Source organism: Charadrius vociferus, unplaced genomic scaffold (assembly GCF_000708025.1).
Source record: "Charadrius vociferus isolate BGI_N301 unplaced genomic scaffold, ASM70802v2 scaffold301, whole genome shotgun sequence".
NCBI classification, from domain to species: Eukaryota; Metazoa; Chordata; class Aves; order Charadriiformes; family Charadriidae; genus Charadrius; species Charadrius vociferus.
Window position 1 is genome coordinate 1,384,022 of NW_009646842.1, and position 14,737 is coordinate 1,398,758.

At 37.0% G+C, this 14,737-nt stretch overlaps 1 protein-coding gene across 1 annotated transcript in view; it reads left to right on the plus strand.

Moving 5' to 3' along the window:
- The first annotated feature begins 3,670 nt into the window (after nucleotides 1-3,670).
- KPNA1 (karyopherin alpha 1 (importin alpha 5)) overlaps nucleotides 3,671-14,737 on the plus strand; it is a 38,969-nt gene continuing 27,902 nt past the window's right edge. Inside the window, exons 1-5 of the mRNA XM_009892577.1 lie at nucleotides 3,671-3,800; nucleotides 6,092-6,199; nucleotides 7,927-8,026; nucleotides 8,601-8,695; nucleotides 11,090-11,221. Coding sequence (XP_009890879.1) covers nucleotides 3,672-3,800; nucleotides 6,092-6,199; nucleotides 7,927-8,026; nucleotides 8,601-8,695; nucleotides 11,090-11,221 — 564 coding nt within the window. The 5' untranslated portion in view covers nucleotide 3,671. The remainder of the gene's footprint in view (nucleotides 3,801-6,091; nucleotides 6,200-7,926; nucleotides 8,027-8,600; nucleotides 8,696-11,089; nucleotides 11,222-14,737) is intronic.

Consider the following 14,737-nt stretch of genomic DNA (forward strand, 5'->3'; position numbering starts at 1 on the left):
AGTGTCATATGGGGTTTGAGTGGTGCTGCAGAAAAGCCCAAAGAATACATTATGAAGACTCCTCACTGGGTCGCCAGAGGTTTTATCTGTTGATGGGAGCATCGAAAAATACTGAAAATATTATGCTATCTTTAGGAAAGAAAAGATGGGTAGAACATTTCCATGACAACCACCACAGAATTTCACCAAAAGTAGCATTAATTTTGATAGTGCAGAGAAGATTCAGGGTTTACTATCTGCTGTGAAGAAATTACCATGGGTGAATTTGAAGTGACCATTGAAAGATTTTCAGTTAAGCCACAACAAAGCTGCTGAAGATGACTGAGAGGCAAGTTGAAGTTGTTTTGCCTCTGTCATTTAGTCTGGGGGAAAGATTAACATCCCGCAAAATGGAAAAGGAGATTTATAGGAAACAGTCCTTGGATGACTGCAGCAACTAACACAGGATTGTTTTATTTTCAGTCTTAAAATTATTTGTGTGCTCACACTGAACAGGTCTAAAGATGCTAGCAGTAGGTGTGGGCTGGATGAAATCCTTGATGTGGTCATTGAATTTTTCACCAGTAGTCAGGGATCCAGTAAAAGAATGATAAAGAAAGAATTTATTTTAGGAGATATTGAGGATATTACAAAAGCTGTTTTTAGAAAACAGCTTTGGATTTAATAGTTATGCAGGTTAGATAGCCACATGTCCACTTTATATAGCTGCCTGTGTGTTGGGGTTTTGTTTATTTACTACCAGCGAGGGACTACTATGAAATCAACTAGTAACGAGTTCAATAATGTAATTCAGTAACTTCTCAATGGTGAAGGGAGCTTAAGTTTTTTCCACCTTTAATAGAAGGAGCTTTGTCTTCCTAATCATTTGGTGGTAGGAATTTGTAGGAAGGCTTTACTCCCGGTGTACACAATACACTATTTTGAAAAGATTTTAAGTGTACGGATTACTCAGAAAATAGAAGAGGGGGTTTGTCAGCAAAGTGAGCCGTCTTGAAAGTCAGGAATGAGCATAGCCAAAAGTTACAGTTAAAGCTTGTAAAGTAGAAGATAATTCTTAAGTTATAAAAATAAAGATAATGAGAAAAATGTGAGGGGTTGAGGTAGTCAGAATTTAAATAAGAAATTGGTAAATGTTGTACCCGTATTTTCAGTAAGTGAAATGATGATATAGAACATAATGGGAGAGGGCAAATAGAGCTCTGAGAGGGAATTGACAATCCTTTTAGTTTTGCTTCTGAGTTTAAGGAAATAAATTAATACAGAAGTCGGGAGATGAGAGGAAACTAAGCAAATAAGTACAATAAGGAAGAATATGCTAAGGAAACTTGCTGATGATGAAGTTGGATGGTATCATTCTTTAGAAACATTGAAATGGAGGGGCTACATAGTAGAAGTGAGGTGAAATTGTGTAATAAGTAAAGATGTTCACTGTCAAGGATTTCTTTAAACTAAGAACTTTCAGGGATTGAAAGTGATGGTATGAAATGATCACAAGAGCTACTGAAGTCCTGAAATCCCGAATAAAAGCAAATGTAATTTTGTAAGTTTGAGAAGATGTATTTCAGATAAAAATGGAGAATTACGAATAATGTCCTGGAAGGCCTGAGATCTTACCTGGGCTGTTGTGTATGCCCGTGTTTGTTCATGCTCAAGGGTGGATTGACTAGAGTAGCTGCAAAGCTCTTTTCCTATTAGGCATGTCCTTTTAGCTCATGGTTGTCCATCTGGTGTTTAAGTTCATTTTCTTAATTCTAAAATATATCAAATATTTCTTTCAAAATGTTTTAGAAACAAGAGAGGTTCTGTACTCTGAGTATTTGTTAGCCTGAACTCCTTTTTACAGTTAAAATCCAGGGCTTCCCCAGATATTTTGTATGTTTAATGTATAGGTAGTAGTCACTTAAACTAAAAGCGGGAAGAAAATGTTATTGCCAAGCATATTGCAAGAACCATGAACACTTTAAGCTCGGACACTTACACACAGGAAGAAAAGGGTCTCTAAGCTGTTAAGAATGAGGTAGGGAACTTCTGGCATTCTGAGATTTATCTTTTTGTAGGACCTTTATTTTAAAAAAAGCCCTTTTGGGAAGAGCCTTTTCAGCAGCACTAGGCTGCTGAATTACTTACCTGTATGCTCAGGTTTTTATGTTGCATTCAGGGCAATCTGTGACTGATCTTGAATACAGTAGTTTTACGTCCCCTAACAGTTTTTTAAATCTCGGTTGACAGAATACAGTAATGCTTGAAGTGATGCCTGAAATGTCTTCTGTGAAAGTCAGTTCTGATCATCAGAATTCTTAAAAACAGTTGTCAGGTAGCAGCAACTTAAAAAGAGGCTCTAATAAGAAGCACATTTAAGCATCCTCTTTTTTTTAAAATCTCTTAAAACTCTTTGTGCTAACTGAAAGAAGAGGAGGTTATAGTAGACTCAATTATACATTTGATGTATTTTACATAGGAAACCTAAGCTGTTGAGAGTCTGTATACACTTGTGTTGCTCCATTTTAAAGTAAAAAGTGCACGGGAGATCATTTATCGCCTGGTGATTCTGTGCTTGTGGAATTTGAGGTAGGTAGCATATTTAATACAACACATTAGGGCATTTGAAAGAGACGTTTAAAGGCCCTGTAGATAACATTTTATATAGCATAGTTTCCTATTTTTTTTATTACAGAGTTGTAGATATTTACAACATATTGGAGGTTGTGCATCTGTATGAAGATGCATGGAAATACCAAGATGTTTAGAATTTGGTTCCCAACTATTTTTGGATTTAAAGCAGCAGAATGGAGCACTAAGAGTAGAGACCTGATCCACAGCCCATTGGTTTAAGGGGGAATAGCCTTTCCACACAGTTCTATACCTATTGATTTATGCTAAGTAACTCCAAAGTGCAGCATTATACATGTTAAAATCATCATGGGTAGATACAAATGCCGATCCACTGAGTTACATAAGACAGTACTTAGAAATCATAGACTGAAAAAAGGCCCCTCTGCATAAACAATGGCAGGATTAGAGGCTGACGGTGGGAAGGAGGGGAAGAATAGCACTGCTTTCTTTGCAGGAGTGAGCATTTTTGGTTGTTAAATCATCCCCAACTAAATTTTTTCTCTCCATTTCATTTTCAGTTCTCGTCTGGGTAGAAGGAATGCAGGGTGGTGTTGAATTAACTTAAAATGTGGGTTTGGTGTGCAGAAAAGCCCCTGTACTCACTTGCAAAATGAGTTAAGCTAAAAAGCAGCCTAAGACCCCTTAGCTCAAAAGTGAAAACAGGGAAATACAGTTAGTTTGGCTAATTCCTTGTATGGAGAAATGTAAAGATTTATTAGTACAGCTTTCTTTTTTTTTTCTTTCTTTTTAGTCCTCTGCTTTATAGATCTCAGTTCTCTCTTGATAAAATATTTAACGTATTTGTGTTTTGAAGCCTCGGAGAGAAAAATGAATGTTTGTCGGTCTCATGTGAACAACTGGCACACTGAAGTGACAATTCTGTGAAATTTTGCTTTACGCTTTCTAAGTTAATGGAAGTTACGTGACGGGATGTAGGGGGACTGTGGCTGGACGTGCATGGTACAGATATTAAGAGATGAAGACAGAATATAAAATTATGTCTTGTTGAAGAGTAGTTGTTTTCTGACTTCTCTTTTTAATTGCATTGTAAAGGAATCATGACGACCTCAGGAAAAGAGAATTTCCGGCTGAAGAGCTACAAGAACAAATCTTTAAACCCTGACGAGATGCGTCGCAGGCGGGAGGAAGAGGGTCTTCAGCTGCGGAAGCAAAAGAGAGAGGAGCAGGTACTGTACTACAGTTACGATAACGGTAACCAGTCCTTAAACAGTCTTGTCTGACACTATCTCTAGCTCTTTGCTTCTCCGAAGCTCCTTCTTAGTTGTGCCTGCCCTGCCAGATTCATACATAGTCTGAAATCAAGAGTCACTTGCAGATTTTATTGCCTCTTCATCAGGTGGTACAAAACTGTGACTGAGTGCTCCACACTTTCTAAAGTGTAAGATTGGCCAGAGCAGCTTAAAGATTATTTGAACAAAGCTCTCTGACCTTGCACTGAAGGTGATTGAGGTTTGGGGTTGTTTTGATTTTTATTTTTATTTTGCTACCGGAGTTGTGGTGGCTCTAATCTCTGTTCAGAGAGTGGCAAGCTGGGGTGAAATGAAAGGAAATGTTGCAGCTAGAGCAGAAGGAGGAGAAGGTCTGACCAAGTCCTTATAAGTTACAGTGATGATTTTCTTGAGGGAAGAAATAATTTGTTGACGTGATTTTCAATTTTCTATCTGTGGTTCAGTTCATTTATGAATTTGCAAAAATTCATGCTATGTTTATGCCCTTAAGGCTGGTACCTTGAGTAGTGGATTTAGTATACGTTGGAAGCAAAATGACTGAGAAAAATACTTGGAAACGAAGCTTCTCTACCTGCTCGTGTCTTTCTAGTTTTCACTACTTCATTCACCTTGCAACATGGCAGGTGTTCTGCAGGTTTAATCAGGAAACAGCAGCAGTGATAAGACATGATGAAAACCATCTTCTGATTAAAACCAGGTAGCACTGAACAGTTCTTCCTTTTGTTCTTAGCTGTGTTCTTTGGAAGCTTTAAGGGATTAGTTAAATTTCAAAGAAAGTAATAATAAGCCTTTTTCATCAATGTTGAGGTTTCTGGAGTTACGAAGATAGTAATATGCTTGTGTTTGGAATGGTAGGTCAAGTCTGTAATCTGTTCTGTTCAACATTGTTTTCACAGTGTCAATACCAGATGCTTTCAAGGAAAGTCAGGGGAGAGTTCTGAGAGGGAATTGCAGTATTTCTTGTTGATTTTTGCTCAGTAACTGCGGGTAGCACTTCCAGGCTACTGGCAGCACAGAATGTCGTTGATCTTATTTGTAAAGCCATTACTAAATTAGGAAAATGATGAGTCATTTTTTTCTCTTATCTGTGCATCTGATCTCCCTTGGATCTGGTTCCTACAGGTTGGCTAAATAAAGTGTACAGCAGTATTTCCTCCCGTTAAGGAAAACTGTTAGTCCTAACAGTGGAATAAAAGTGGAGCTGCAAGACAGTCTGCAGCTCTGCAATTTCAGACCTTGTGCAGGTTCTTCTCTTTTATGTATTTGGCACATAGGTCATAGAAGTTTAAATTCCTAGGGGTTTTTTTTTTTTTTTAAGCTGAATAACCCCACAAAAACAACCTCAAGCCTCTGAATTTTCACATGTATTGCCAACATATAAATTTTGGTTTAAGACTGTATTTGAGCATGTCTGTTGAGTTTAGAAGGAATAGCATTCCACAAGGATGCCTATCACTGATGTCAGGGTGGTATAGACTAGCAGTTTTGCATGCTGTTTCCTCCCCATCTTCTCTGGAGACAAGAGTAACAGCAGGTCTGTTTCTGTCTTTCGTGTCTGCAGTGGTGCAAATCTGACATGGCTCAATGCTGGAGTCTTGTTTCCGGAACTCAACAGGCCAAGCAGGACTCCCAAACCCATCTTAGCATTGCTAATGTTTCTGCCAATGATGCAAAACTGGATTAAGGGGAGAGTTGTGTCTCTCCTCATGACATCTCAAACTGGGTACTGTCTCTTAAGTTGTAGCGACCAATTCTGTTCATCTCAGTATAATTTTTTTTTTAGACCAATCTGACCAATCCCATGTGATAATCCTCCAAAATCTTCTCTTTACCACAGTAACTCAATTACCCCAGCCTCTGCAGGTTTCTACAAAGGTTTATTATACACAGCAGTTTCTCAGATCTTTGAGCCCCAGTATCCTCTGCCACTCAGATGTAAGTAAGTTGTCTGGAAGCTAGAGACAGCTCATAGTTGGAGGGGGATGGCGATGAAGAGAAGGGAATAATAGTGAGGATTTCTCAGAAATGTTGGGAACCAGTATTCTAGCACATTCCTGTTTTCATTTACTCCATGACTAAACTTTCTCCATTTGATGTCAGGAGGAGTTCTGTAGCCAATATACTAGCTTCTTTCAGGTGATAGTGTATGTCATTTTTATTGCAGCCTAACATGACATGCTGTATATATATTTGCTATATAATATATATTAAATACTTTCTCTCTTTAGTTGTTTAAACGTCGAAATGTTGCAACAGCTGAGGAAGAAGCAGAGGAGGAAGTGATGTCAGATGGTGGCTTCCATGAGGCTCAGATGAACAACATGGAGATGACTTCTGTAAGTGATGAGAAAGGAATACATTCAAAGAGCTTATGGACAGCTCTTAAACACCTGTCTCAGTGAACTGGCCTGAAACAGAATACATGAGAGAGAAATGTTATGGATTGAGTGAGAAGTTGCTCAGTGGATATGCTTTCAAGAAAATTAAATAAAATATTATTGTTCCATGCAGGCCGATTACTTCCCTTTTTTGATGTTTACCATTATGGATGATTTTATCAACTGTTGCCCAGAGTTGTTGGGGTTTTTTAATCTGTATTTCATAATGCTTGGAACATGAAAATACAAGCCAGGCAATGTGTTATTGCAATTTACAAAGTAAAAAAGTGGCTGGGTGGAGATCTCTGTTAGCTGACTTCCAAGTGGCACCGTTTTTAGCCAGGGCATTGGAAACACAGCTAGACCTAGCTTGTCTATCTGCACATGTCCTTGAACTCCATTCCAAGCTGGAATTTCATCCTACAAAAAAAATGCTTAGTGGAAATTAGGCTTTTCTACTTTCTTCTTGTTTCTGTACCACAGTTCTCTCCCTGGAAAGAAAAATGGTAAGGGATGCGGGTTGTAACAGAGAGGGTAAAGGAGAATGCAGTCCTCAAAGTCTGACCACTGATTTTCATGCTTGTGCCTGTATTCAAGAGTATGCAAATGATGTTTTCATAGAAATCAATCTGGGTTTGGTTTCTGTTTGTGGTTATATCTGCCTTGAAATTACTGAGAAATGCCTATAAACAATGTGGTAGATCACTAATAGAATATATTATTTTACTCTTTAAGATAGTCTTTAAACATCAGACAATTCCTAAATCCCATTTAGTCATTTGTGTGGAAGCTTTTATGAAATGAATAGATGGTTAAAAAGTAAGGCAAGGAGCCTACCTAATTGAGATAGGTACTACCATTACATAGTTTATTATTTTAGATATCATTAATTTCAGGGTCGCAAAAGTTGGAGCTGTTAGAGAGCTGTTACAAACATAGCTTAAATATTTTCAGCATTGTCATCTGTCTAAGGATTTGGATCAGATCTATCTAAGGATTTAGATCAGAAGTAGAAGAAAAAAAAAATCTGACTTTTCTTATGCTTCTTTACATGGATTTACATGTGTGATGAACAGAATGTGAGATTTTACCTGGTATAAGAAAGGTCGCTGATTTAATTTAGCTGTATTAGTGGAAGCCGTTGGTATTATGGAAAATTTAAGACTCTGATTATGATGACAAGCATTAGGTTTGTCAACTCTCCTGAAAATGACAGGTCCTGTACATTTTGGTGTAAGAGAATGACTCAAAATGTACACGTTGCAGAAATCTAAACAGTAGCATAATCAAAGTGGTGTTCTTGCATAACAGTAATTGGTATTCCAATTTAAACTACCTTTTGTTGAAGCTGACAATTTTACATTTATTTTAGAGGAGAGAGGAAAAAAAGGGGAGAGAATACCAGTGAGAGTTTCTGAAGAGTAATTTTCTTGCCATAGTTTAGGTAAAATTTAAACTTTGGCTTCCAGAGAAGACTGCACTCAAGAATGATGATGCTTATGTAGATGTACATGTATAATGACTCATTTGCTGTCCATACTGGTCTTGTCCAGGTTTTTACTCAATAAGAGATAAAGTTAATACTGGTTTAGCAAATGTAGTATCCTTTTTACCACTAATCCCAGATTTTCTTTTTCCTCTTGCTCTCTATTACTCTTACTCTGTCTCCCCCACCTGAATCCTAGAGTGCAGTCATCACCTCCGATATGATTGAGATGATTTTCTCCAATAGTCCAGAACAGCAGCTTTCAGCCACACAAAAATTCCGAAAGCTTCTTTCTAAAGGTAAGCAGCTTAAATTCCTTGGAGAAAAATGTAGAAGTGTCTCTGGCATATGTTTTTACTTTGACAGCAATGAAGATTGAATTTCATACAGAAATTTCTGGATGAAGCTCTGTTTTGCAGAATGTCAGCTAGGTGTATGTAATAGTCACTTCTGTTCTTGAAATCTGTAAAAGTACTAAGGGGTGTGTGATGTCTCTCTGCTCTGTAATGTAAGTTTAAATATGGTAAACAGTGTCTTTATGGCTCAAGTGTGCTGATTTACTGGAGTTGAATTCTGCATGTGTGCACACCAGAGCAACTTCACGGAACAGCTGCTGTGAAATTGGTCTGCCTAAATTACTGGGTGCGTTAGTGTTTTAAGTCATGTTACCTCATTACCTCAGAATTCAAGCAGGAGTTATGGCGACATACAGGAATCCTTTGCCTTTTGATAAGGTAAAGCAGTATTGTGGAAAAAGAACATGCTCTCAGAAAAGAGGAGTTGGTATGTCATTGGATTTTATTTTGAGGCAGTAATTTTGAAAATTTCCCTAAAAAAATTAATATTTCTAACTTTGCTTTTTATTTTAAATAGAACCAAATCCCCCAATAGATGAAGTCATAAGCACACCAGGAGTTGTGGCCAGGTTTGTGGAGTTCCTCAAACGAAAAGAAAACTGTACATTACAGGTATACAAATATAAATGTATCTATTTTCCTATATTATGAAGGCATTTGGTGATGCAAATTAGGTAGAAAAAAAATCAGTGGTTTGCTTCATTAGCTGTGCTTCCTCTCTTTTTGTTTTTCCTCAAGCGATTTCAAGACTTAAAAAAAGCTCCCCTCTTCTCCATGATCACTTAAATCATACGTGAACAAGTAAATTTGTCTCATGTGCAAAATCTTTCTGTGATGGAGAGAGAAGTCTTAAAAAAGAACAATACCAAATGGACACCAAGATCATCCAAAGGATGAGATTTCTTCCTGTTAATTAACTTTAATTATCATAAAGTATTTTGTTTTTCTATCCTTTGCCCTTTGCATGCGGCTGTTCCTTAGTTGATACATCCTAGAGCATCAGATGTCCACGGTGGAGAGGGAGGAGAGAAACTGCCACTCAGCGAACGTTTCTGTAACTTATGCCATCTGAAATGTTAAGTGGTGCTCACACAAAGGCGTCATCTAATTCTCCCTTGATTCTAGTCAGATGTTGGGAAGAGCTCAGTTTAACAGAACTCTGTTCCACAAAAGATGGGGAGATCTTATGATTAGCTCATAATCAAAACTTATTTTATAAGTAGTTGAAGTACAGGTTTGAGCAACGAGAGGTACCTGCTATTTGGTCTTAAATTGATTAATCTGTTTATACAGTGTTTCTTCTCTATTATGGGCATATGACTGGTGAGAATGTGAGTCTGAGTTGTGAATAGTTCAACCTGATGGTGTCCATTAGGAAGCCAAGGGCGAGCTCTAACATATGAGTAAGAAACCTCTGTAGTTGAAAGATGACTAATCATCCTGCTACACCGTATCGCAAAACACTGGATACTCACTTCAGAGAAAGTAAAATTACAGGAAAGCAAGTACATTTTATGTTGGCCTTAAGCTCTGTCCTGAACGTTTTGCTTCTAGTTCATTAACGATGTGTCTTGCAGTTTTGACATTGTGTGTTTCTGCTTTATTGCAGCCCATACTCTTTATACAACAGTGTATTTTGGAATCATTTATTCTGATCACATCTTACTAGAAGATAATTTCTCCTGTAGTTGGTCAGCAGGGCAGGATTAATTGTATTTTTAAAACTGAAGTCTTAATAATTAACACTTAAATATTAAAAGCCTTAAAGATAGGCTCAATATTTGAGTTCTTATTTCAGGCCCATTTCAGGATTCTGTGCATCTGCTTAGTAGGAGTTACTTTTATGATAAAATTGAAATACAGTTCCTTGCTGCTGTTCAGAGATAGCTAGTCTTAGAAAGTATATCAGGATTTTCACTGGAATACTGCTGGATCAACATCAGTGTAATAAAATTCATTACTAATGTCAAAATTGGTTGTTTGTAGCATGCAGCTTTCCATTTTTATTGTTCCTTGATTTTTGCTTTTTCAACTTTTAGCGGTCTTTTTGTTCTCTAGGTTCTGGATTTATCTCACAGGATTTATGTTTGCTAGTGTAGTGTAATAATTTTTGGACTGAAAAGCATGCAGAAATTTACCAAAAGTCTAGATTTCTGGAATCTATATTTTCTGAGATCTGTATTGGGAAGTGTTAAAATTTGCATTTCAGCTTAAAAACTTAATGCTTTTGCACATTGAGATTAAAAGAAAAATAAATTACAAAAGAAGGTAAATCACAAGATGTGTAGTGTTGATTCAAGACCTCAGTTTGCTTCAAGTCTTGAATAAAAACATTGTAGACTAATAACTCTTGGCAGCAATACTGATCACCAGAGTTGGAGAGTACTTTGTACTGTAGTTGCAGAGTACTTTGCTGTAGTTGCAGAGTTCTACCAGTTTGTGATCACAAAAGTTTTTTTGTTTGGATTTTTTTGTTGTTTTTTTCTTTTTTTTTAATCTCCTTTCTTTTTTTTATTTTGGAGTGTTTGTGGGTTTTTTTATTTGTTTGTTTGTTTTTTTAAATGGCTTTTATTTGCTTTATATCCAAAAAGTTTTGTCAAACAGTATCTATTCATGCATCTTCAGGAATATCATTGCTGATTCAGTGAATGCAGGTATCGGATGTCTTGTGGAAAGAATAATTTTTTCTGTAGAGGTTCTCAGTAAGGAAAGGCAGTAAACCAGACCCAAGGTAATATAATTGCATAGGAAAAAATAATACTTGAAAAGCCACAGCAAACCTGAAATTGTTCTCTTAAGGAACTTCTGCAATTTTGATTTTGAGTGATATCAATAACTCTTAACTGTATGATTCTGATTCTTACTTTGCAAATTGTCTATGTTAATTAGTAGTATCTCATGCTGTCCCTACACCAATTCTTTCTGTCTTTAAAAGACATTTAGTCTTCATTTTTGGAGTGGCACAGAAGGCTCCTAGTAAACTTTCTTTTGTATTTCGTTTTCCAGTTTGAAGCTGCGTGGGTGCTGACAAATATTGCCTCGGGAAATTCACTTCAGACTCGGATAGTGATCCAAGCAGGAGCCGTCCCCATCTTCATAGAGCTGCTTAGTTCAGAGTTTGAAGATGTACAGGAACAGGTAAAGATTAAGAACGGTGGTGTGCTTTTTGTGTGTATATGTGGTGGATTGTGGGGTTGGTGGTTTTTTTGTTTGTTTTGGTTTTGTTTTCCTTTCACAGAAAAGAACAAGGCTATCCTGTAAGAAAGCCTTTAGAGGAAGTGTAGTGTTTGACAGTTTTGTACAACAGTCCATTTCTACCTACTATGTGTTAAGATGTCTAAGCAAGTATTGTATTTTTCTTTTTCTGGAAATTATATACTTGACCATAGCCAATGTGGTAATGCATTTTGATGTCTAATGGGTGAATATTTCTCTGTGTATTGAGGAACTCAGGAAGCCTTGTTTAAAAAATTGCTTTAGAGATGGAAAGTTCATGCTTGTTTCTCCCGAAGATAAACCATGAGTGGCAATTACGGTTTGTTCTCTACATTCCTTACAGAGTAGATGAATATTCTTTAGGGCCCAAAGGCATCAGTGTAAAGCACAGACCAAACGTTTGACTCAGTAATTTCTGCATGAGGTCCATAACTTGTGTTTGAACAAGGATGTATTTCAGACATATAATCTTGCTTTGAAGATTTAGGATAATCATGTTAACAAATAGATTTTCAGTTAATCTTAATCCTTACTTGAAAGTATGTACCTTTACTGTATAAATTTGACTAGCTTTGGGTCCAGGTATTTGCATTTGTTTTGTCATCTACTCAATTAGTAAGCTCTCTGTTTTTTCCTTTACTACTTACAGACCATAGCTTAAGCTTTCCTTGAGGAAATGAAATTAAGCTCTGAATTCTCATTGTGAGGGTATTTCTGTGGTGGTTGGTTTGGTTTTTGGCGACTGTTCTCTGAAGGTTTCTTTGTTTCAATATCTTTTTGTGGTGGTGAAATTACAAGCATTGGATATTCCAGTAGCACTGTTCCAGCAATGCTGTTTGCAGAGATAGTACCTCACTTTCATTTCTACTTGCTGCTTTGTTGTGTAAATATCCAAGATGTCTTTGTGGACTCTTTGCCACAGAAGCTGGCTGCAAGCTCAGGTTAAGCTGATTATCCAATATGATCCATTGTTCTTTTCAGAGTCACTGACTTCCAGGGTTCAGTCCTCCATCCTGTAAGTGTGACCTCTATTCTCTGTTCCTAGATGTCTGACCTTGCATTTGGCTGTATTGAGATGCATGATTGGAGGAGTCCCGACGCATAAGCATTGGATTGCTTTGTGTAACTTGCCTTTCTCTCTTATAGCTGGCTCAGAATGTGCCACCTGTACTTAAGGTTGCCTAACATTTTCCACAAGACAAACAGATGGGGTTTTTTTCAGTTGCTTATAGCTTTCTAGTTCTTCTGCTCTGCAACTTCCCATTTTCAATGGCCTATCTCTGGCTGAATTATTTTGGAAAAGGTTTTTTTTTTTTTTGGAGAAATTTAATTCAAGTGCTTGAGAAAATTTTATTAGAGGAAATAAGGGGGGGTGTCCATTTTTTTAGCTTTCTTTAGCTTTAGAAATGTGATAGGGAGCTTGCCAAAATGGCAGATAGATGCCATGTTCTGCTCATGTGAAAATCCATCCAGACTTAGCTATATAATGCTTTTTAGATTTTGGGGTTTTTTTTTGTATTGAAACTGGTGGCATTACTTTCCAAATTCAGCCATCACTTATACAGTGCTGTTCCTGCAATATGTTTGGTGCACTGAGTGTGGTAAGGGTTGCTCCATTTTTTTCCTTCTAATGATCATCTGTGCAAGAGCTAACTTGTTTTTTTTTATTAGGTTGTTGTTGTGATCCCTGCTGATGTTCAGAGAGCAGGTGGGAAGAGTGAACTTGTTTAGAATGAGTTGTGCAGCCTTCAGCCTTAAGATGCGTGAATTAACACAAGAGCTTAGGGGCCACAGTTAAGTAGTTTATCTGTCTTCCTCTGCCTTCTAATAAACTGCTGACATGTTAAAATTCAGATTGCATGCAGGCAGAGTGGGTTATAACCACCGCAAAATATTTTTCTTTGCAATTCAGGTGCTGAATCTATGGTCCATTTGTTACCAGGAAGTCTCTAAATACCAGTTACAAATTGCTCTGTAGTAAGCTGTAGTAGAGAAGGAAGAAGTACCACTGCAAAGTGTTACCTACGCCTTTTCATGGTGGGTTTCTGTGCTGCAGGTCTGGAGGTTGCAGCCCTGCTCGTAGCTGACTTTGGGTTTAATGCAGGCCAGCATGAAAGAAACTGTTTTTTCCAACAGCTTTAAAAAAAAACCCAAACACTTTGCCATGCTATCTACTAAAACAAAAATTAAAAGCATTAAGCACTTAAATGTAAGCTCTTGTACTTCTGCATTACAGGATGACATTAGTACGCAATTGCATAGTATTTTTCCAGATGACTCATATCATTTAGTATATGTACAGATTGTTGCCCTCGTCACAAATCAGCAGGTAGTAAAGGAGGCTTTTATTTGTCACACTGTGGCCCTGTTTGTTAAAGTTGGAACACATTGTAGTGAATGAAGGAGATAAAAGGGAAGAGATTCTTTCAATTAAGGCAGTTGCAGATTTCTGAGATAAAGGTATCTACTGCTTAGTGTCTGATGCTGGACAGTTTGCTTATATCAGTTTTCAGTAAGTAGATACTAGTTCTGTGGCTTTTGAAGGCTCAATGGGAAATATTTGCATTTCGTTTTGTAGTTGAGGGCGACTCAGCACTTTTACAAGTGACTTTTGTAGTTAGGTCTGTGTTTTGAGCAGATCTGGGCTTCTCAGGCTGGATTTCTGAAACTGGAAGATATTTGGCCTTAATTTTCTCCCCTGTAAAATGGTGGTTCTTATCTTCTCTCACAGTAGTACTATGAAGATTATTATTTGCAAGCAACTCTTGCTACTTTTGTAACAAATTACAAAAATACAGAAAAATATAGCAAATAGGACTACATGTTCAGGACAGATGGGCCAGAAGTTAGCCCTACAACCATATAGTAAAGGGTGAAAAGAAAAAGAAATATAGAAGGCTGTGTTTAGTAAGCCATTCTTTGTTCTAAGTGGGATAGTAATTCTGTAGAAGGAAATGTAAGTGGTAATATAATTTTGGATATGTATCATAGCATAAGCTTAAAAAAATAATATTACTTTAATTTGACTTACTGGCTAATCGTTATCCACTGTTTTTGTCTTACAATAAATAAGTCTTACAGACTTACATTGTTGAACTTGTCTTTTATTTCAAACTTCCCTTGGCAGTGGCTCAGGAACAGATGCTGGTTTACCTTATCCGATCATGATTTTCCCAACAGTTATTTTTCATATTTATAAGCCAGTTTTAATCTAATATGTTGCACCGTTTCTTTTGCGTATGCCAGTTTCTAGTGTGATCCTAAATCAATAGTTTTATAGAAGTCTGTGTGAGAGAATCTCTGTAACTATGTTTATTAACGTGTATTTTAATGAAAGTATATTTTGTGTCTTTTTACAAGATCTGTTTCCCATTAAGCTACAGAGGCTGACATTTAATTACCCTGCCATCCTTTAACTCTTCTCTTTCATTATTTGCA